Source organism: Condylura cristata, unplaced genomic scaffold (assembly GCF_000260355.1).
Source record: "Condylura cristata isolate star-nosed mole 26May11 unplaced genomic scaffold, ConCri1.0 scaffold00004, whole genome shotgun sequence".
NCBI classification, from domain to species: Eukaryota; Metazoa; Chordata; class Mammalia; order Eulipotyphla; family Talpidae; genus Condylura; species Condylura cristata.
Window position 1 is genome coordinate 8753066 of NW_004567105.1, and position 22557 is coordinate 8775622.

Below are 22557 nucleotides of genomic sequence, written 5' to 3' on the forward strand. Positions count from 1 at the left end.
TGGTGGGGGCGACCGCAGCCCCGGAGGCGGCGGCCCCGGAGCCCAGGAAGCCGCACGGGGTGAAGCGGCATCACCACAAGCACAACTTGAAGCACCGCTACGAGCTGCAGGAGACGCTGGGCAAAGGCACCTACGGCAAAGTCAAGAGGGCCACCGAAAGGTTTTCGGGCCGAGTGGTGAGTGGGGAGACCCCTGGGGCGCGCTGCTGGTGCCTGGGGACCCAGCGCCCGCGGGGTGGGAGAGCTGGCTGCCCGCACGCGGGCTCCCTAGCGGGAGAGGGGGCTTCCCGAGAGCCCCCCGACAAACTCCTCACTCTCCCCCCAGCGCGCCGTGACTCAGGCGTGTCTCTCCTGAAACACTTGTTACATCCTGTCTGCGCATATTTTGGGGGGTTTTTATCCCAGCAGCAAAGTAGTGTTTATGATTTGCAAACACTTTGCAGCCTCAGGATGGTCGGGGTCTCCCTCTCCGGCAGGCACGCATCCCATTTTCTGGCTTCTCCAGCTCCAGACAGACACCCGCAACTTAGAGCAGGTCTCCTGAGTCCTGTGTCCTATAGGTGACTGATTCCCTCCACCGCCGCTCTCCTGCATCTTCCCAGCAGAGGCCCTCAACCCCATGCTGCTGTCACTGCACCCCAGGGGTGACTCCTCGCCTGAGGGATGACAGTTTGGGGCTGGCTTCTGAGAGGGCTGCAGTGCCCCAGGGTGGGTCTCTCACAGGGCGCTGAGTTGCAGCTGATTCAGTTGCCTTTCAGTTCAGTCTGCAGGCTGCTCCCCAGCTTAAGGGGTCTGGCCTCTCGCAGCCCTGCTGGTGACAGCTGAAACCCTCCCCGGGGTCCAAGTACCAACAGCACAGCCCCAAGAAGCGCCTTCATGCCGGATCCCAAGTTTGCTTCCTTGACATTTTCCTTTCTGTAGAACAGGCCCTTGAAATCCACACACTTGTGGCCAGAGGGTTGGGTCCGAAGTGACTGTTGCAGAAAGAGTTTGTATGTGTGGCAGAAAATTAACATGGTTCTTTGATTTGAAGCATCTAAGATGCATTTTTTAATAGATGATAGCCAAAGACAGGAACTAATTATGGGACTCCGTGTGTGTGCACTTTTGGGGGGCGTTTTGGGGCCCAGGGAGGCTGACAAACCTTAGCAAATGACCTTAGGGAAAAAGCAAAAGCAAGTTGAATGAAGTGGTAGGTTGATGTTGGTATTTTTTTCTCTTGCATGTATGTGGGAACAGTTCTGTGGAAAAATGGGGCATCCATCAGAATTCTCAGCCCCCAAATTGTTTGAGTATCAGGCTAGCTAGATAATCCCATCATTTCTAAGTCTTACTAGGCAGACACAACTTTTTTTCCCCTGTAGGTTAAAGAAAAAACAAACAAACAAAACCCTGTTGGGGTTAATAGGACTTTGGGACATTGTACTTTGTAGTTCCAAGCTGCCTCTGTAATGAACAAATTCTGTAGTAAGCGAGTACTTAAGAATCCACCCTGGGCAGGTGCTGGTTTTGTAGGTTGAAAAATTCACAGAGGAGATGGCTGCAAAGACATCCTTTGCCAAACACATTCAGACTGTGCATGAAGAGGTAGAGAAGCAAGCGCTTCATTCATGCTTTCTGTCTGAGGTGATATTCCCCAGGCTGGGTGTTGAATAAGCAAAAACTAAGCTTAGCCCTTTGCTAGTGTTGTTCTTAGTAGCTGTTGAAGAATCACGCTGGAAGTTGGGAAGCAGCGTAATGAAAAACAGACGTGGTTGGAGCTGCAGGTTGAGGATGTGAGCGTGTGAGCGGTGAGTGGTAAGGGTGTGCCTGGGATCTGTGAGGGGGCGCAGACACCCAAATCCTGGGGCGCGGTGGCCAACTGTTTGAAAGAACGAAAGCTCATCTTCTGGAAGACACCTTTGTGAGCTGCACCGGGGCAGCCTGTTAGCCAAGGTCTAGCTGTCTGAACCACAGTGTAGATGAGAGTGAAAGGGGTTGTTGCAGCGGGAGGCAGGAGCCTTTCTCTTGTCTGTATCTTTCCCTTTATTTGCAGAAACGCTCACATTCCGGCGGGTTGAGTGGAGTGGCCGCTAGGGGGCGCGCTGAGAACAGAAGAGGCTGGTTTCTTCGCTGGGGACTTGAGTCCTGGCGCTGTTCACTGCCCACCCCAGCTCAGTTTCCCAAGGCGCTATTCATTTCAGTGAAGCCTCTTGCTTTACTCAAAAATTATGTAAAGATTTACCTCTGGTGGCAGATCCTGGCCCAGGAATCGACAACTCCATACTGCTTGCTACTTGATAAATAAGCTTAGAATGTTCGCAAAAATCATCAGACAGGAAAACTGAGGTTTGGTGCAGAACAGCCATCCTTGCATCCCTCCCCTGCTGAGCACACTGCTCCCAGATGGGGTGAGAACTTAAGTGGAAAACAGGAATTGTCAGGTGGAAAATTCCCTCTGCCGCGCTGGACAGAAAATAAAATACAAATACAGTCGCTCAGCAAATGGCTTTTGCCCAAACAGTGCTTGGTCACTTAGGATCTGTCAAAAGCAGTGAGAAATTTTCATCTAAAGTACGAACGTGCAGTTTTTCCCTAGTTGCAGGTGTGCATTAAACACAGGTTGCTGGTGAGGTACAGCTGAAGGTGCTGGAGCACGCACAGTCTCAGTTCTGCTCTGTGAACTTTGGGTGAGGCGCTGTTTTAGTTTTGCTTGCACCCACGCCTTCAGAGCACTCTCCAGAGCTGGAGCGGTGGCTGTGAGCTGCTCTCCAGTGGGAGAGGCTGGAGGGGTGGTGGGTGTCGGGTCGTCGGAGGTGCTGTGAGGTCAGCAGGGCCCCCACTCGAGACAGACAAGTGTTTAAAAGTGAGAATGTTGCAGCTTTTAATTGCATGTCTGGAAGGTTTCTGAATCAAACCAAACACCACCAGAAGCATCTGCTGTGGTCTGTGAAAGGCAGTTTGGAGGAGAGTTGAGCTTGATTCACAGTCAGACTGCAGCCGTCTGCATGGCCCGACGCCCTCCCCTCTTCACTTCTAAGTGGGGTCTTGTGGCCACTACCTGAGTGTGTCTGCGATACTGGAGTCTAAGTGGCAGCTTCTGGAGATGAATGAGCCTGGCAATGGCCATGGGGTGCCCTTGCTGAAGCCTGAGAACCGCCCCCCCCCAGAAGCCTTAGAACCCCCCTCCCTTCCCCACCCCCAGCTTTGTGACTTTGGGCAAGTCATGTGGCTTTTGGAAACCTCACTGCATCACTGTAAAATGGATTATGATGATATCAAGGCATGGGCTGTGAACACTGGATTAATTAGTTTATAAAAATGCTCAAAAAGGGACTCTCCCTGATGGTGCAGTGGGTTAAAGCACAGCATTATGAAGCTCTCTGAAGCCACTGCAGCACTAGTTCGATCCCCGGCCAGGGAGCTGACCCACATGGCACTGCAGACCTCTCCTGAGCCTGCTGCTCCCCTCAGCCGTGTGTTTCAGTAGATCTGCCTGTTTTGTTTCCCGCTCCGTCTCTGGTGAAGCCTCTCACCCTCCACACCTCTGGATTCTACCCCAGTTCTGTAAGCATAAATAAATAAATCCTTAAAAAATAATGTTCAAAAAAGGGAAATTGGCCAATTTAGTTTCCCTTTTTAGCAGTTTTTCTTTTCATCTCCAATAGGTTTTCATTTGGACTTTAAGACCATCATAGAGGCAGGATGCCTTTATCGCTTGGAAAGAGGTGAAGGAAATGATTGACTTTCAGGTTAATTAGCCAAGGTCAGGTTAATTAGGAACGGCACCCGTGTGAAGCCGAGACAACCAGCCAGGTTCTGATAGCATCTGAGCACATTTCTAAAGCCTTGAATTCGGGCCTTGCTCCTTGCACAACTTTTGTTTTGATGCAGGCTGTGGGAAGAGCCTCGTGTCATAACACACATGTATTTTCTTTGAGTCAAACTCTTGGACCTTCAGGCTGGACAAAACATTGAAGAATAACAACCAGCTCTGGGGGGAGACGTGTCATGTGACCACCTCACTGTCAGAGGCCAACTTCTGCTTGCCTCTGAACCCCAGTCTCCCCGTGAGATGATGTAGTGAGGCTGCAGCAGGCAGCAAGTGTCTGGGAGGTCCGGCCCAGGGTAGAGCCCCACGCGCCTTGGTCTCCCGGGTCCCGGGTTCCGGGGCTCTCGCTTGGCTGCTGGGGCAGCCTCCTGCAGCCAGAGAAGGGAACACACCTGCTTTAGAGACGGCGCAGGGTCGCTCACAGCCTGTTGCTGGAAAAGTGCAGACCAGGGAGGCGAATCAGAGCTGGGTGCGTGTCCGTCAGGTGCCTGGGGCGCAGGGCCCATGTTGTCCTTAAGCCCCCATCCGTGTGTTTTCAGGGTATGAAGGTCCCCGGTAAACAAGTGATCCGGACTTCTCATTGCCAGGGTGGGATAAGCGAGACCCAGGAGGGTAAGTGACTTTTCTGGGGTCCCACAGCTGAGAAGCCATTGAGCAGGCATGAGCACGCTAGCTCTGGGCTCCATCACTCATTGACTAGTTCTTCGCTAGAGCAAGATGTGATCCTCACCCTTTCAGAGCTTATAGACGAGTAGCGAAGATGAGATGTACTACAAATACTGAACTAATTCTGGAGCGCGACACAGATTTATTGCCATCGGCCATATGCTTCTCACCATGTTAAATGCCTGGACGAGGCCACGTTGCTTAGTTGGTCCGTGACACTGCTTCCCAGCTGCGGGGCCGTGTGTGCGACCCCTTCATCAGGGCGCTGTCAGTCAGCTCAGGGGCGTTTCCAGTTGGCAGGTAGCTCAGGGTGGGGAGTGCGGGAGCTAGTGCATTCAACTGAGCCCCAGGCTGGGGGCGAAGGCTCGTCCCCCCGTGTTACACTGCTGCATTAGGACCTTGGGGTGTGTGCTAAGTGCTTTGTAGACCTTTACAGAGAAGAGGTTGGGACTCTTGTCTGGCCTATTTGAAAGGTGGCAAGTGGTTCTTAGGGAGGTGAAGCCCACTGCCCAGAATCATACAGCCAGGTCGTGCCAGACAGGGCTGGTCTGTTAGAGACATTAGCCACCTTTTATTTTTTTAATCAATCTTTTCCTTTTTTTTTTTTTTTAAATAATATAGTAGCCTATTTTTCCATCCTTTTCTGTATTTTTCCATCTCAGTTGTAATCCCCATGGGTTTCCCATCACCAGCTCACCCTTGTGCCACCATCATAGTCCAGTTTAACCCTTTTTTTCTGTTGCATAACTGATGACCCCCTGGTTTGGATGGTGTCCTCTCATGGTGCCGGAAGACCAGTCACGGGGTGACTCTCTTCCTGGGTGGTTTTTGTTGCTGTTCAGGAGACACAGAGAAGAATTAGGGAGGTCACGTGCTGATGAAGATGACCTGTGACTTTTGTAGAAGACTGAAATACGGGGCGTTGCAGGTCAAGGGCAGGTTCTAGGGTAGGCAGGCAGATTGCATGGAATGGAGCAGGAGGAAGACTGTTGAGATAGGATGGGGGTAACAATAGTGTAGTAACATTAGTTGTAGTATTTGTCGCAGTTAATGCTTCTTCGCTGCTTAAAACATACCAGCTATGTAGTCACTGATTCAATCCTTGGAACATTCCCGTTACCATCCCATTTTCCAGATAAAGAAACTGAGTCATAGACAGGTTGTTGGGCCTGCCCAAGGTCACAGGCCGCACCAGAGCCAGGCTTTGGGCCCAGGCAGTGTGAATGCAGACACCTTGACCATATTATCCCTTTTGCTGGGTGGGCTGGGCTGCGTTCTGACCACAGCGGGGCTCCAGGCCTATCTGTCTGGGCTGCTGGCTTGGAGCGGGAAGGCCAGCCTGGTGGTTTTCGCAAGAGTTGAGGTATGAGAAGATAAGGATCGGACCATGTCGGCGGGAAGTGGGGCAGATATGTCTGCTTCTGGCAAACTTTCTGGTGCACGAGTATGTTTCAAGGCACCGGGCCAGGGAGTTCTCTACCTGGACCCACACTGAGTTCTTTGTTCATTAAGTGGCCTCAGACCCTGGAATTCCTAGGGGCCTGGAAGGGTCAGCTGGTTCACTTCCCTGCCTGCAGACAGAAATGCACCACACGGCCCCAGGATGTGGGGCTCTCGCTTCCTCCCGGGAGGCAGCAAGAGATAAGGGTTGAGTCAAGGTATCTTGTCTGCGGGTGAGTCCTGGCTAACCGTCTCGCAGATGCCTTCTGTCAACGCCTGGCTTAGTGCCGAGCACCTAGTAGGTTCTGCGCAAAGGCTGGTTGCATGGGGCTGCAGTGAATACCCTGAGCGAGGGGGTAGGTAGGAAGCACAGGAGCTACAGGTCATCACCCTGACTTCATGGAGCTTTCAGGCTGGAAGACGATGGCTGGAAATGACAGGCGGGTCTTAGCTACGTCTATGCGCGGCTGACTCTCCTGCCCTGCAGGAACCCCCTTCGGTTGCAGTTGCCATGCGCTCATTAGGGTGAGAGCATCTGTCCAGGGCCTGCCGGCTTCCTGTCCTCAGTGGCTCTGGAGTCAGACAGCGTAAGTCTCGTTTGTCTCCCCACATGAAAGTCCTGGAGCATCTGTAAGTTATGATTTGTGAAGTATCTGCTTTAAAGCAGAATGCATTTATCATCGGGCGGCCCAGACGACTCTGTGCAGTGCAGGAATGAGACGCTCCCAGGCCCCGGCTCGGGAGGGGCTCAGCCAGATGACCCACTGTGAGCGGGAGTCTGGCTGGGTTGATAAAATCCCTGGAAACGGCCCAGGAGCAGCCAGATGTTGATTTCACTGTGAGGCTCTTCAGTGCACATTAAACCCAGACTGGACCGTCCACCTCTGAGTTGCCCGGAGAAAGCCATAGGCGGTGTGCACACAGAAACCTGGGTACAGGGTCTGCGGCACGGGAGACTCAAGAGGGTGCAGCCCACCAGCTGTGGGCAGGGGCCCATTTCCATTATGACCTGTCCCTTGGTTGCATTTATGGAATATTACTCAGCAATAAAAGAAATGAAGTTCTGGTACATGCTTCAAGCCGCCGCAGGTGGACCTTGAGCATACCATTCGCAATGAGAGAAGTCTGTCGTGAAGCGTTGCTATTATACCATCCCCTTTCTGTGAAATGCCCCGCAGAGACAAACCCACAGAGACATGGGAGTGGGTTACTGGTCGTCTGTGGGGGGTGGGTTGGAAGTAAAGGGGTATGGCTGTGCGTGGTTATCAGGTTTCTTTTGAGGGGGGTGAGAATGTTCTAAAATTGTGATGTTATTTGCACAACTGTCTATACAAAAAATACCTGCATGGTGTAATCCTCGCTGGTGAATTGTGTGGTAGGTGAATTTGTGTCTCAACTACATGGTTATAAACAAAACCACTTTCGCTCAGGGTGAGGTTGGGGTGGAAGTCCTTAATTGTCAGGGGCCCTAAATTCCAGCCTGCTTGTTCATAGTCCCTCAGGCTCATTTGTGTGGGAAGCAGGAAGCAGTGTCCCGAGCATTAGGTCAGGAGAGAGTACCCTGGGGCCAGGACACCTGGACCCACATTCTATCCACCTTTGATGGCTGTGTGACCTCAGGCTACTCACTATGTCCTTTCAGCCTCCATTTCCTCATCTGGGGCTCTTAGCAGCTTTTACTTTATAGTGTCAGTAAGATGACTTGACTGGTGGATCCCTTAGCTCAGTTTCTGGCACCTAGTAGGTGTTCATTGAATGCATCTAGGGCCATTGCTAGTGTCAAAGGTACCAGCTGAATGAGAAAAAGGCTTCCCTCTACGAGGTGGAATCTGAATTCTCTCTGGCCGAGGATTCCCCATAATAGAGACACATCATTGGAAATGAGTACAGGGGTGAGGGTGGGATGGTAACATACTTTTTCCTTTCAATCTAGCCATCAGCAGATGCATGGAAGGAGCATTGACTGATGTTCCCAGGACTGGGGGGAATTGCAGTGGAGAATTCCACAAGTCATGTCATTGAGATACCTAGAATTTCTTTGGGGCACGGGATTGTTGCATCAGGAATACATCTGAGACAATGCAAGTCTGAGACAATGCAAGGCGGTATATTAATGAAGTGTCAGGAAGCAATCATTCAGGGGATCAGACCGACGGGGCTCGTTTTCTGCCCAGCCGTAGCAGCTATGTGACCCAGGGTGAGCCATGCATTTCCTTGGAGCCTCTAGTTTTCATCTAAAAATGCTGCCCCTGGTATCCTGCTGTGTGGGACGGCCCTGAGAAGCAGGGTCTGGAAGCCTCCAGAGCAGAGGCTGGTGCTTGGGCGGCTCCTGCAAACCAGCGCTGGTATTACTACGTCCTGGAGGTACTGCCATGTGCACTTGGGTCATGGCTGTAGCTGCTTGGAAACCACCCACTGTTCTGTATGAAGACAAACTCTGAATTTCCATGTCCTTTAAGGCTCCTGCCTGGGTGTCCAAACTCTGACTTCTAAAAAATAATATGATTGTTTATTTTTACATCATTTTGTGCCTTTTCCCATCAGTTGTAATCCCCTATGGACTTTCCAAATCACCCGTGTGCCATCACCATAGTCCATTGCACTTCCCTTCCTCTCCGCCCCACTTTTGATCCCATTCCCCACTCCACCCTCATAGTGTCTCTGGTATATAGTTGTTCATTATTATTATTATTTTCTCCCCTGGTCCTTTATACTCCTGCTATGAGTAAAACCATCTGGTATTTTTCCTTTTCTTTCTGACTTATTTCACTAAGCATGATCCCTTCCAGCTGCAAAAGGCATGAGTCTATCTTTTTGTTTGCTGCATAATATTCCATTATGTATACGTACCACATCTTTTAAATCCTGTCTTCTACTTTTGGGCATTTGATTCCATGCCTTTCTGATTGTAAATAAAGCAGCAATAAACATGGAGGTGCAGGTGAAACTCTTGACTTTCTTATTCCTCTCTGAATGCTGGTCTACTTCCTTGGGGCACATCGAGGGCAGGTCTGATGATTTGTCTGTGTGCACCCTCCCCTTCTGCTTCCTTTAGGAGGGATGCTGTCTCCCTCTCCCCTGCTCCTTGACCTACAGGCTGGTGCCTTACAGAGAGCTACTGCCTGTAAGTATGCGTGAACAGCTGCAAGAATGCTGCAGCCGGCCTGAGAAGGGGGTTGTGGAGAGCAGTGGTGCAGGCCCTGAGGTCCGCATCCTTCCCCTTTCCCTGGGCGTCCCACTAACACCCGTGCACAGCTGTGGAGAGCCCAGCACTTCCAGGTGCCTCTCGTCTCCTCTCTGCACAGTGGCTGGAGAGGAGGAGGGGTCCATTCCCGCCCTTGGCCTCTGCTCTAGCAGTTTTTTTGATCTCTGAGGTCTCCTTGGGTTGCCTGCATACCCCAGACCCCAGGCCTCCTGAGAAAACCTAGTGGTCGCTGTGCCTAGTAAGCAGGCCTTAGATGCAAAATGCATTTGCAAGGCTTTCAAAACATTTCTCCCTGGGTTGTAAATCAAGTACTTTACAAATTATAATCTGGCTGGAGTACGGGGTTAATGCATGTCTGGAAAAAATGCCATCGTGCTCTGCCTTTTAGACTCGAGAAGTCTGCTTGGTTTACGTTATTATGAGAGATCTCGAGAGACAGCCAAGGTTAAGGGGAGCCTGTGGCAGGGACCCCTCTTTCCTGGGTGGGACAGGACTTGTCTTCCCATGGCCCAGGAGGCAGCTCAGACCTTCTGGATTCAAGGACAATTTTCCAGTGAGGAAAAGGGAGCTGCCCCTTTCTCTCCAGCGTTCCTCCTCTCCCTTTGTGTCAAGCTCCTGTATTCCTGTGACTCAACAATCACCAGGCAGCTAAGTGCAGGTTCAAAGGCCTCCTTGTAGCTCTGCTGTTTCAGTATGAATCGGGCTCAGTACACTGCGACTTGTCCCATTTGCCTCAACACAAGCGTATTGTGTCTCTGCAGGAGGGAAGCGGGAGGAAGTGGACTGTGCAGGGTGCCCCTAAATGGGGGCATAGGCTGGTTATGAGCACAGCCTCCTGCTGACCGGGAGATGCAGTTTCTCCATCTGTGGAGTGGGAGTGGCTGCAAGGTAACCCACGCTCTCAGAACCGCGGGCCTCTAAGTTGTCCTTGGAGAAGCCCCCTGGAGTCCGGCCGGAGGGGGGTGGTCTTCGTCCTCGGGCAGCCTGTCGTAGTGGGTTGCACAGAGCTGGTGCCCTGGTGTTGAGCCCCCTTTCTTTACCTGGACATTGAGATATTTCCCCAGACTCATCTGGGAAGGTCCCAGAAGGAGACCCCTGGGATCCACTAAAAGTGACTGGTGAGGCCCTCCCTGGTGGCGCAGCGGGTTAAAGCACAGCACTGAGAATCTAAAGCCGCTTCCGCATGAGTTCGATCCCCGCCTGCCCCAGAGGTGACCACATGGCGCGGCAGACCTCTCCTGACCCGCCCACTGCTCCCCTCAGCAGGGTACTTTGTCGATCTGCCTGTTCTGCTCCCCATTCTGTCTCTGGTGAAACCTCTCGCCACCCCTGAGCCTCTGGCCTGTACCCCAGTTCTGTATGTATAAATAAATCTTAAAAAAAAAAAAAAAGTGACTGGTGAGATGTAGGCTTTATTTCCTGTTGCCTGGTTTTGGCAGAGGGACTTCTTGTTGGGGGAAGGGGAGAAAGCTTTGTTTTTAAAACCCAGTTCCGATTGTTTGGGGTCGTGTTGGCCAGGCTGGGGGGTATCTCCCAGTGTGGGATCAGCCCATGTTGGGGAGGGTGTGACTCCCGGCCCACTTCAGCCCCCAGGCCCACACCTACTTGTCACCTGGAGGTGATGCAGGAAGGTAACCCCTGTCTGCCTAGACTCTCAACTCCGCTTCTAGGAAGCTTCCCAAGAAGGCGGAGAACCGTCTCTGCCATTTCCCCTTGTGCCAGGCACAACTTCTCCCTCTCCCAGTTGCAGGGTTAAAAATATCTTTTCAGATATTTATTGAGCTCCTTCTCGGCCAGGAGCTTGGGTGACAACAGGAAACAAGATCTGACCTTTACCCCAAGGAGCCAACCTCCTCGTGGTTCTAGAATGTCAACCTTGTCAGCTCTGTGTCCCTGTCTGTCATCCACACTTACTGCGCCGTGCTGGTCCATCCAAGGAGCGTGGTCCATTTAATACAGGCCTGCTGGTTTTTTCTTTTTTTGCAGGGGTGGGGGGGACCATCAGCTTTTCATCCCTTTGCATCCATTATGTAACCAAGATTTTCTTCCTGCGGATTAGAAGAGTCATCTGCCAACTTTGAGACACTCTTAGTGCGCCTGATGCAGCATAATTACCTTGTATGGTTTTTAGTAGATTGGAAAAGCAGCTCTTACCCCAACTAGCAGAAGCAGTGGGAGGGAAGAGCTGACGCCTGTCTGGCGAGCTCAGAACTCGGTGCGTAAGTCCCAGCAGAGTCCGCTGGTGATACCCAGACAGGGGAAGTGTATGAGCAGCAGTGCAGGCAGCTGGTAGAAGACATCCGGGAGGAATTAAGTGGAGATCTCCACTGAGCCCTCGCCCCTTTCTCCCATGTGTGGGGAGGTTCAGAGACAAGGGGCACCCTTTCCCGATGGGCCGTAACTGCAGGGAACTTTTCCCCCGCCGCTCTGGCTTCTGTGCACCTGCTCTCCTCTGCGCCTGGGTTATTACTGTGCTCATTTTGCAGAGGAGGAAGACAGAGGCTCAGAGAAATTTACCGAACGATTTGCCTAAAGTCACCGAGCCAGAGTGTATGGCAGGCTGCCTGACTTTAGGGTGTTGGTGGTAACACCGGATCCCCTGGCCTCTTGTGGGGTCCGAGCCTTGGACATCACCCACACCGAGGAGGGTAGACACCCAGACTCCAAGTTCACAGGCGCTGTCTGCAGGGGTGTGTAGTTAGCAGTCGGAGAGACGTAGTTCCACTAGCCCAGTTATTCCGTGTCTTACACATCTTGGGCTCCCAGGCCCTGCCAGGCTGGCACACTAGGAGAATGGAATAAACATCTACCGGATGGCTGTGGATTGGTACAAGTGTGGGAATGTCCCCGGGGCTCAGCCCTACTGCCGCTCAATTTGCGCTGTGACCTTGGGCAAGACGTGTCCCTTCTGTGGCATAAACCCACTTACCTGTAAGATGAGGGCTCTGGCCAAAAGTTTGTTTTAGGGTGCAGCAGCTGGGTTTGCTGTTCCTTCACCAGCCGCCCTTCAAGTGCCAGTGCTGCTGAGACCTAGGCTCTCACCCTCTTGGTACCTGTGTGCCAGCCCCTTCCAGAGTCATGTCTTGTCCCTAGACTGCTCGTAAGGGCCAGTCTCTGACTCTTCCTTTGTCTTCCTTCCTAGAAGACACGTTCCTTTGGCCTGTCACAGTGCCCAGCAAATAAATCTGGGTGACAGGCGTGCGGGTCTGCATGAAGGATCACAGTAGCATTCTTGTTAACGACATCTCAGGAGATTAACTTTCTGGGGCAAAAGTCCAGGGAGAAAACGAAGGAGCTGAAGTGCCTGTTTCCAGCAAGAGCATCACCAAAGACAAGGGCTGTGAGCGGGGAAGGTTTGTTATCTCTGCTTATGGAGGGATGAGGGAGTCAGGAGCGAGCCCTTGATTTTTCATCAGGTGATGGCTTTTTGAAACCACAGAGAAAAGGCAACACAAACAAACCTCCCTCATCCCCTTTATTTTAGCCAGGAAAAAAACAAAAACAAAAACACTCGCTTCTTAAAACAGCTCGTGGAGGAATAAAATCGAACCAAATATTTTGCATTTATCTAGGGGCGGCACAGTATGAATTCCTTTCAGTCCCACGACGAATTCTAATTTTATGAAATGTTTGGATTAGCCACCAATTTTCCGGTGGAATTTAGGAGGCTCGTACAAGTGCTTACGCCCAAAACAAAGAAATCTCATAAAATCCCCGCAGCGTCTTGGGCCCAGAGGGACGTCGTAGCCAAGGACAGAGTGACCACTGCGGAGTGACCGGAGAGACACGAGCTCTCTGGCAGCTGGCTCCCGGCTTGCGGACAGTCGGGTGTTCTTGAGTCTCGGCCTCTGGGGCTCGGCCAGGCTGCATACCACTTCCTGCTGATCCTGGGCTATAAAAATTCCAGTCCGAGCACAATGCCTTGTACCTGACCTTGTTCTTTCAGTTCCTAGAGCCAGAGAACATTGGGGCATCTGGTAATTGGGTGCGAGAACGCGTGCTGCTCCCCACTGACCGCCACTCCCAGTGTGTGGTGCCTTGACAATTCTAGCTCACATAGCTCTTCCTGCCCAGGTCTCTACCTGCCCTGTTTGATATGGACACACGTGGCTATTAAAATTAAAGTGAGTTGTGCCAAGATCACACGAAAGGCAAGGAGCCTTGGCTGAATTGCCCACTTTTTTTTTTTTTTAAGATTTTTATTTATGCACACAGAACTGGGGTACAGGCCAGAGGTGCAGAGGTGTGAGAGGATTCACCAGAGACAGAGTGGGGAGCAGAACAGGCCGACTGACGAAGCACACTGCTGAGGGGAGCATGGGTGGGTCAGGAGAGGTCTGCCGCTCCGTGTGGGTCACCTCCGGAGCGGGGATCGAACTCATGCTGAAGTGGCGTTAGCTTCTTAGTGCTGTGCTTTAACCCGCTGCGCCACCAGGGAGGGCCCTGGACTGCCCATTTTAAGAACTCAGTGACCCTCCATGGCAAGTGGCTGTCACGGGATGGTGCAGACCGAGTCACTTCTTCCTCCTTGTAGAAAGGTCTATGGCCCAAGCAGCTCTGGGTGCTGAGTGTCAGGAGAGCACCCCACAGCACCTCTGACCTTGCTTTGTTCGCATCGTACTTGTCCTTGTTTACACTTGTCACTGTTTGTACTCATCATCGCCTGTCACTGTCTGATGAGCTGGAGGCATCATTTCCAGAGTCTAGCGCAGTGCCCGGTATGCAGTAAGCAGCCAGGAAAGATTTTTAGAAGGGAAGGACAAAAGTGTTGGTCTGATTTAGCTTGCTCTGCTGGCCCCTGACTCACAGTGAGCCTTCTGAAAAGCTGAGTGGCTCCTTGTAGCACTGGAACCACTGAGTGGGGTTCATCGGATTATTTGTTGGGCTGGAGCTGTGTCAGGCCCTGTGCGAGGCTCTGCGTTGCAGTAACACGGAGCCTCTTGTTGAGTGGGTCTTAACTTTGCAGGTGCGCTGTCTACAATCCACCATCCTTAGTCCCCCCTGTTCGATCTTCTCCTGCATGGCTGGGACGGAACTTGGGGGGGCCTGGGAATCTCCAGCATTTTGAGCAAGAAACTCAGGTCAATGTGATGTAGTGGGTCATGATCTGTAGTTGAGAAACACAGCTCTCGCGGGGTTGCTAGCTGCTCTACTCACCTGGGGATACACCACCCTACTTACTTGAGCCCACACCTTCTCTTTTGATAACGAGAAGGCACTGAGACCCGGGGTTCTTACATTGGAGCTGAAACCTGAGGCCCCTCTTTCTTCTATCCTCCCATGGAATAACAACAACTGCCCAGTAATAATCATGCTAAAGCCTCTGACTTGGGTCCTCCTCCCTCCTCCCTAAGAGATGCACACCACTCGCTGTTATCCTCAATTCATGGTGGACAAACAAAGATGCAGGAAACCAAGCCTCTTGTCCACGCGTGCACTGCGGGTAAGTGGGAGCCAGCCCAATGCCACAGGAGCCTTTGTTTCACCTCTGCCGGCTGCTGAGACCCAGTCTCGGGGATGCTTGTGAAATATCTGCCCAGGGGTTCACAGGGGTGGCCATCCTGAGCTCTGCCGAGCTACAGATACCTGTCTCCGGCCTCACAGAGTGTGATGAGTTCATCCAGCAGACATTCTCTTGGACTTATATGTACCAGCCTGACCTTTGGGGGGTGTGGGGGGGGCGTTGGCAGGCGCTGGTGTGTAGGTGAGGAGTTCCTGAGGAAACCTAACCCATGACAGGTTTTTTTCTGGACAAGATATCAGAGCAAATTTGAAAATCTAGGTGTTCCCTTATCTTGCGGCTTGGGATTCAATACCGGTTCCTGTAGACTGTACACATGTGCTCCGGGTGGTGTTGTCTGACGACCTGTTTGTCTGCTGTCTTGTTCACACCTGCTTTGAAGGAAGCATATGTTTTCTTCTCCATCCTTTTTCAACCCTTTAGGGTTAGGATTATTGTGCAGAATCTCTGATGACTCGGTAGGGCCTGGAAAAAAATGGAAAGGGAGAGGAGTGGACCTTTCTAGAATACTTGGGGTGCACCCTCTGTGAGACACACTCCCTGAGGCAGTTACATGAAGCACCACATGAAGTGGAGACCATCACCCCCACTTTCCAGGTCAAGAAATGGATGTGCAGTTAGAGGGGCCTAAGGCTTGAGTGATTAAGGCCACCCCCGTTTCCCTCTGACTCCTTTGGTTCTCAGTCTTGGGCGAGTGTTAGCATCACAGGAGACCTTCTAAAAGCTCTCTGGGGTTGGACCCAGGCACCAGCATTTTGAAACTAGGTCTTGGTCCTCGTCTCTGGGGCCAGGCAGGCATGCTGGCTGTTGAGGCCCAAGGCAGCCCCTCTGTGACCCTTCCCCGTCTGCCTTCCCCAGGAAGGACTGGTGTGTCTGGACCCTTCCCTCTGGCCCAGGCTGGGACCTCTAGCTCTGTTGCATCAGAAGCTGCCTGTAAATCGGCAGTCAGCTTGTTTTCCTTTTAGACCCCAGTCAGAGTGACCATTATGTGTCTGTTTATTTCAGGGAAATAATTCCATCCTGCAAAATCAATTCCCTGGGGGCTACAGAAACCCATTTGGAGGGATGTCTTTTAAGGAGGTGACCTCAGATGGCCTCTGAAAAGAGGCGACAGCTGTTTCCTTTCTCTCACCCCGTCTCACTTTGCTCTCCAACATGGTCCGCTCAGCCCCGTGGTGAAGGCCTCACCGCAGAGACCTCCCTGAGACAGCTTTGCATAGGGCCTATTGGTTGATGATAAAGGTAGTGACGGACGGTGTGGGGAACATGATGTGTGAGTTCGGCACACTGCCAGGCAACCCCCGGCGCCTCACAGCATTTTGCCTTTTTGTGACAGTGCTGAGTCCACACGAGTCTGAAGCCTGGAGCTTTTGACCCTTGGAGCCACACTTAGGGGTTGAGCTGCCGGGGTAGCACCTGCCCCGGCTGGGTCCAGTGCCTTTCCCAGCACCACCTCTTCCCTGTGCCCAGATTGTGGGATAAAGACCAGTGGCTTTGGAATAAGAGAACAATCGCTCTATCTGGATAAGGAAGCCTGGGGAAAACCCCCTGTTACCTCCCCCCACCTTCTGGGCTGTTGCACCCTCTGGGTGGGGTTTCTGACTTCTTTCCTGAGGGTGGAAGGTGTGACCCCGCTCAGCATGCCAAGCGCAGTCTGACTGAACATCAGTCTTAGATTAGTACCGAGATGGCTGAGAAACACACTTGAAAGCCACTTGCATTATTACCCGTACATAGCTTACATTTTATGATCTGCTCTAGGATGCGGGGAGCATAAATCTTGGGGAGGGCGGCCTCCTTTACTTCTTCGTCTTTTCTGCAGATGGGACGCTTGCATCAGAGTCGGGCTGGCTTCAGATGTCTGCTCCAGGATATTTTAGCTGAACTGTATGAGTCCATTAAACAAATGGGAGAGTTTTTGGGCAAGAAGGGCTGAGTCTCAAACCAAATGTTTTACATGGGGAACATCTGGGGGGATGTTGGTATTTGTGTGTACAGTACATCAGAAAGCAGCTTGGCGAGGCTCAGCCGGGACTTTTCTGGCCTGCGGTTGCTGGATCTGACAGTTCTGTTGTACGGGAATGATTCTTGTGAAGTGTCGCCATGGAGGCAAAGCTTGATCCAGGAGGGGGTGGCCTTGCTGAGCTGTATACTCAAATTGTTCTGATTAGCTCCCCTGCCCGATCGTCCGTGACATTTGAACAGTTGGGTCTCTGAGCAGGTTTTGCCCGAGACTGAAACCCTGGAGGAAGGAGGCCTCACCGTGCGAGGCTTCAGGTGTGTCTTCTTCCCGCTGTGGTCCTGGAGATTTGACTGTGAAGTGTGGTGTGGTCTGGGCAGGTGGAGCCCAGACGCCAGGGCCAGCGACCCATGACCTGTGGGTCCTTGGAGCACCCTTTCAGCTTCAGTTTTCCTCTTCTGCAAAATAAGCAGCCTGGGGGCCTCCCTGGTGCCCTAGGGGTTCAGTCTCAGCGCTTGTGCCCCTTGGAACTGTATTTCAGTCCATCTGCCTGTTCTGCTCCCCACTGTCTCTGGTGAGTCCTCTCACCCCCTGTGCCTCTGGCCTACACACCAGTTCTTGTATGCATAAATAAATAAAGAAATAAATAAATCTTTTTGGGGTTTTATTTATTTATTTATTTATAATAGCTCATTTTGACATCATTTTGTACATTTTTTTTCATCTCAATTGTAATTCCCATGGGTTTCCGAGTCACGCATGTGCCATCACCATAGTCCTGTGCACTTCCTTTCCCCCCAATGCCCACTCCACCCCCACAAAATGTCTCTGATATATGAGTGTTCATTATTCTTATTATTTTCTCGCCTGGTTCATTATACTCCTGCTATGAGTGAAACCATCCGGTTAAATAAATAAATCTTAGAAAAAAAATTAAAACTGCATCCAGTGGGGTTGGCGTGGTCTTCAGGGAAGGCCAGGGTGTCCCTTCTAGTGGGAGGGGAGGGTCCAGGGCAGGGGGAGCCCCGTGTCTGCTGCCCTCTCTAAGTGGACTAGAAGCAGTTTGAAGGGTAGGATCCTGCTCTCCAGGGCCTGTATCAATGCTTTACCCAGAGCAGATTTCTCTAAATTGCTTGCATTATTGCATCATTTAGTTAGTACATGCCTCCCACACTTGCTGACTGATTCTGCCCGGCTGGTCATCTCCGGTACCACGGAGAGCGGCAAGGGGCACAGTGGGTGTGCTTTTGAAGCCAGAAGTGGTTTCAGTATCAACAGAAACAAAGACTTAGCAGTGATAATCATGTGAACAGAGGGGCTGCTAACTGACCCTACTGATGGGACCTTCCCCCGCTGGGGACCAGGATCCAGTTCCAGTTTATCAGACTCCTACAGTGTGCCAGAGGCGGGTGCTGCTGTGGGTTTAGCAAGACCCTGCTTTCTTATTTATTAGTTGTATGCCCCCGGGCAGGTTACTTAACCTCCCTCAGACTCAGTGTATGTTCACTGAGAACGCAGAAATAATCATGTTTTTGCAAGAACGTAATGAGTGAGAGGTCGAGAGCTTAGCGGATGGTGCCCGGTGGTTGGCCTGGAGGAAGGGCTTGATAACTGGTAATTACGATGATTACTGTTAGTGATTGTGAATCATCTCCCAGCCGTCTGCTCTGGGCACGTATTACCATCATCAACACTTGAGAGATTGGCAAGTAGGAGAAGACTCAGGGCGGGTGGTTGCAGAGGGATGAGATGACCTGCTAAGTAGCTGCATGTTCTTAGGGCCCTTTTCTCCCCAACCTTATTGAGATCCTGTTGATAGATGATAGATGCCAGCTTTTGGGGCACAGCGTGATGATTAGGACATGCGTGCATTGCAAAATGATGTCCACAGTAGGGTCAGTTAGCAGCCCCTCTGTTCACATGATTATCACTGTGTGCGGATAGATATAACATTTAGCTCTACTCTGCAAATATTCAAATGCCGATACAAATGATAATGCTGTTAACCTCAGCCCACATGTCATTTGATCTCAGAACTTACTGGACTTGCACTGGAAGAGTTTATACCTTGACCGCCGTCTCCCCATGCCCCCAGGCCCTGCCCTGCCAGCAGCTTCTGCTTTGGGTGCGTTAGAGTCCTCCCTGTGCCCCATGTTGGTGACACCACGGCGTGGACATCCTTCCTTGTCTGACCTGTTCAATTAGGGTCCTTTTGAAGGCTTGGGCGCTGTCTGTGGCTTTTGGTGTGTTTGGCCCTCTGGTGCCTGCTGGCAACGAGGATGCAGTGAGTAAAACAGAAATGGTCTCGGAGCACACGAAGCCTACAGGTGACGTTGAACTGGTGACGAAAGGGCACTGTGGTGTTCAAATGGGCTCATCCAGGGGGCTGGATGGGAGGAGTCAGTGAGCTGAAGAACTGAGTGCAGAACGATGGGAGGTGAGGGATCCTGGCAGAGAACATGACAAGCACGGATGTCTGGGGCGTGTCACCCCTCCCCCAAGCTGCTTCCTGGCTCCTCACGTCCACAGACACCGGCCTCTCTCGCCCCGGGTGCCATCTGAGTGCTGGTGTGAGATAAGGCTCCTGAGGCGACCTGTCTGGTGACACTCACGCCCCGAGCATGTAAACTGGGGGCATTGGCCTGGAGCACTCAGGGTACCTGGCCAGGATAACGGTGCTCACTGGACCTTCTGCAAGGGTGACTATTCCCCATCTGATAGGTGTCAGGCTGTCCTGGTGGGGCCGGGAGTTTGTAGCCGGAGGTGCTGCTGTGACAGGCACCCTGGCAGTTTGTGGGTGCTCAGCAGTGGGCTGATAAGCATCCAGAGAGATTTCGCAGAGATGCCATGGGGCGGCCTGAGGGCAGGGCGGCTGCCTGTGAGGAGAGGGCTGAGCAGGGTCTGCAGGGACACAGGAGCCGTGGGCTGGGCTTCCCTCCCCACTGACTTGTCTTTGCACTTTTTTTTTTAAAAGATTTATTTATTTGTGCATACAGAACTGGGGTACAGGCCAGAGGTGCAGGGGCAATGAGAGGCTTCACCAGAGACAGAGTGGGGAGCAGAACAGGCAGATCAAGGAAGTCCACTGCTGAGGGGAGCAGTGGGTCAGGAGGGGTCTGCTGTGCCATGTGGGTCACTCCCTGGCCTGGGATCGAACTCATGCTGCAGTGGCTGGGGAGCTTCATAGTGCTGCGCTTTAACCCGCTGCACCACCAGGGAGGTAGGTCCTGCATGTTATCTTATACCATTTTAAGGAACTAAAACCTTATTTTTTTCATTCTGCTTACCTGAGTCCACTACACGCCATGAACTACCTTTTTCCCTTTCAAACTAAATTTGTTTCTTAGGTCTTTTGTCCACCTTCTTGTTGTTCTCAGGGTTGGTGATTCAGTCGTGGCCTGAGGTTACTACTTAAAAGCAATGTTTTCAGTGAATTGAGAAATAACGGGATCAAAACCTTCCAAGTAGGCTTGTTCGGGTGTGACAGCAAATCAGGCTTCAGAAGCTGGATCAAGATTTGGACTGAACCGGACTGGAAACTGTCCCTGGCATGTCTGTGTGAGAGCCCCGCTCTAGACAGTGGGGACATACCTTCCCTTGAGAGACACGCCATACTTTGCCATCACAGTCACGAGTCCGTCACTTCCCATCCCGGTGATTGATGATGCGGTGGTTCTGGGACCACCTCACACGCGCACGCCAGACCTTCTCGTGGCGGCTTTGGGCCAGATGCTAGAACTGCCCCAAGTATTAACCTCGGGCTGGAGTGAAATGGGGGGCTCTTATTGCAATCGAAGTGAACTTGTATCGGAACTTGAACCTCCTTGTGACTCAGTATCCACATCTGTAAACTGGGGGCATTGGCCTGGAGCATTCAGGATACCTGGCCACTCTCCATCTGCTCAGGATAACGGCGCTCACTGGACCTTCTGCAGGGGGGACTGCCTACTTTCCTTGACTCCAGCCTGTTCCCCATCTGATAGGACCTCCCCTCCCCCAGTAGCCTGTGGGGTTCATACTCCTGTGCTCCTCATTTGCAGATGCGGAAATGAGCTTTCTTGAGTATCTGTGCAGTGGACACCTGGACCGAGTTGCCGTGACTGATGACCAGCTCAGTTCACGGACGCTGAGTTTCTTAGTGGTTCCGCAGGGCCAGGAGGTTGATAAATAAAAGTTGCACAACCCTGAGCTTATCCAAGCTGTGTTATAAAAAGCTCCAGTAATCAGATGCTACCAGTTGAGTCTGTCCAAGACTTGTAAGTGACCTCAGCCCTCTGGGCCAGCGCTTATCCTCCCTCCCCAGGACAATTGTAACCTGGCAGGAAAGCAGTTGCACTTTGGAGTTCTGACTTGGGTTGCGCTTGGCTTTCGGAAACATAAAAGTCTAAAAATAAACAGCTGCTTGGCTACTGCAGTTGCAGCTCATCAGCCTGGTCTTTGCAGACTGGCTGTGTCTCTGGTGCTTGCTGCCTGTGCTCCCCAGGCCTTTTCCAGCAGCCATGGAGAGCTTTTATTAGATCAGAGCCTGGCGACACTTCCAGAAGATCAGGGAAAGAGAAGGCTCTTCAAGGTCTACCCTCAGCCCCCCGCCCCCAGTGCAAGCCCACCTAGAGCCTCCTGAGCTATCACGCTACTCTGGGCACCTCCCGAGCCCAAGCCCTGCAGCCCCAGCTTGTCTGCAGCCTGGGGGGCCCTGGCCTCCGCTGCTTCCCTGATCTTGCAGCCTCCCTCTCTCCGGGCTCTGGCGAGCGGAGTGTCCACCGGGAACACAGCTTCCATTTCCCGGGGTAAAGTAATTTGGGTCACTGAGTGCCCTCCAGGAAGCAGCTTATTTTTAATTCCCGCCTATATAGACAGGCGGCTTATTAATTTTCATGACTCATCGATGTTTAATACTTTGACATATTTGAGTTACAAAATAATAGGTGCTTTATGACATTCACTCTGGGCTAGGATGGCAGTTTTCAGACATCGGGGAGCAATAGAATTACTCTGAAGCTTGTAGAAAGTGCTGATACTGGCTTGTCCCGGGCAGACTCTGAATCCCATACTCTGGGCTGTTCCCTGGGACGCGCATGGCGACCGCCAGGGGTCTTAGCTGACTCCCTCCCTGCATTTGCTCCGGGGCATCTGGCTGTGCTCTCAGGCTGGCTCAGTGCTTGCTTAGGGCATCGCCACCAGCCTCAGTCTCCCTTGGCTGCTTTTTTTTAAAAAAAGTTTTATTTAATTGATTTATGCATATAAGTGCTGGGGTGTGGTGTAGGCCAGCAGTGTGGGAGGGTGGGAGTGAGAGGGTTCCCCAGAGACAGAGTGGGGAGCAGAACAGGCGGATCCACTGAAACACACTGCTGAGGGAAGCAGTAGGGAGACAGGAGAGGTCTGCTGCTTGGTCACCTCCGTGGCCGGGGTTGAACTGGTTCCGCAGTGACTGCGGACAGCTTCATAGTGCTGGGACTGAACCCCTTGCACTAAGATGGAGGCCCCAAGGGCTTCTTCTTGCAGTTCCTATGTGGCTCTTTCCCGGACGGCCATGCTGCTCTCCAGTGCGTGAAAAACCCTAGCACCACATGGAGTGGGAATCTGCCGACCTCCTGTCATTGGCTCAGTCCACATTATCGGGGCAGTGACGAGATGCTTAGTTGGGCCCTTGAATTGGGGAGGGCTGGTTTTGGAGATCAAGGAACAACTCTACACATAGCTGAGAACAAACACCCTAGGCCTCTTGACGGTCCCGTAAGTGGGTCTGGTCCAGCAAATGGAAATCTAACTTGCTGCTGGAATTCTGGAATTCATGGCAGGAGGAAGTCAGTGTCATCTGAGGGCACATCATCTTTTTTGGGGAGACATAGGAAGTAGGGGGCTGAGAACTACATGGCAGAGGATTGAGTTTTGAGAACCTCTCAGAAGAGAAAGGGCTGGTGGAGGTGAGTCGGGGTGCTGCTGGAGGTGAGTGGG

At 52.1% G+C, this 22557-nt stretch overlaps 1 protein-coding gene across 1 annotated transcript in view; it reads left to right on the forward strand.

The window, feature by feature from the left end:
• Positions 1–5: 5 nt before the first annotated feature.
• NUAK1 (NUAK family, SNF1-like kinase, 1) overlaps positions 6–22557 on the forward strand; it is a gene marked incomplete at its 5' end in the record, with an annotated part of 67880 nt that continues 45328 nt past the window's right edge. Inside the window, one exon of the mRNA XM_012735131.1 lies at positions 6–176. Coding sequence (XP_012590585.1) covers positions 6–176 — 171 coding nt within the window. The remainder of the gene's footprint in view (positions 177–22557) is intronic.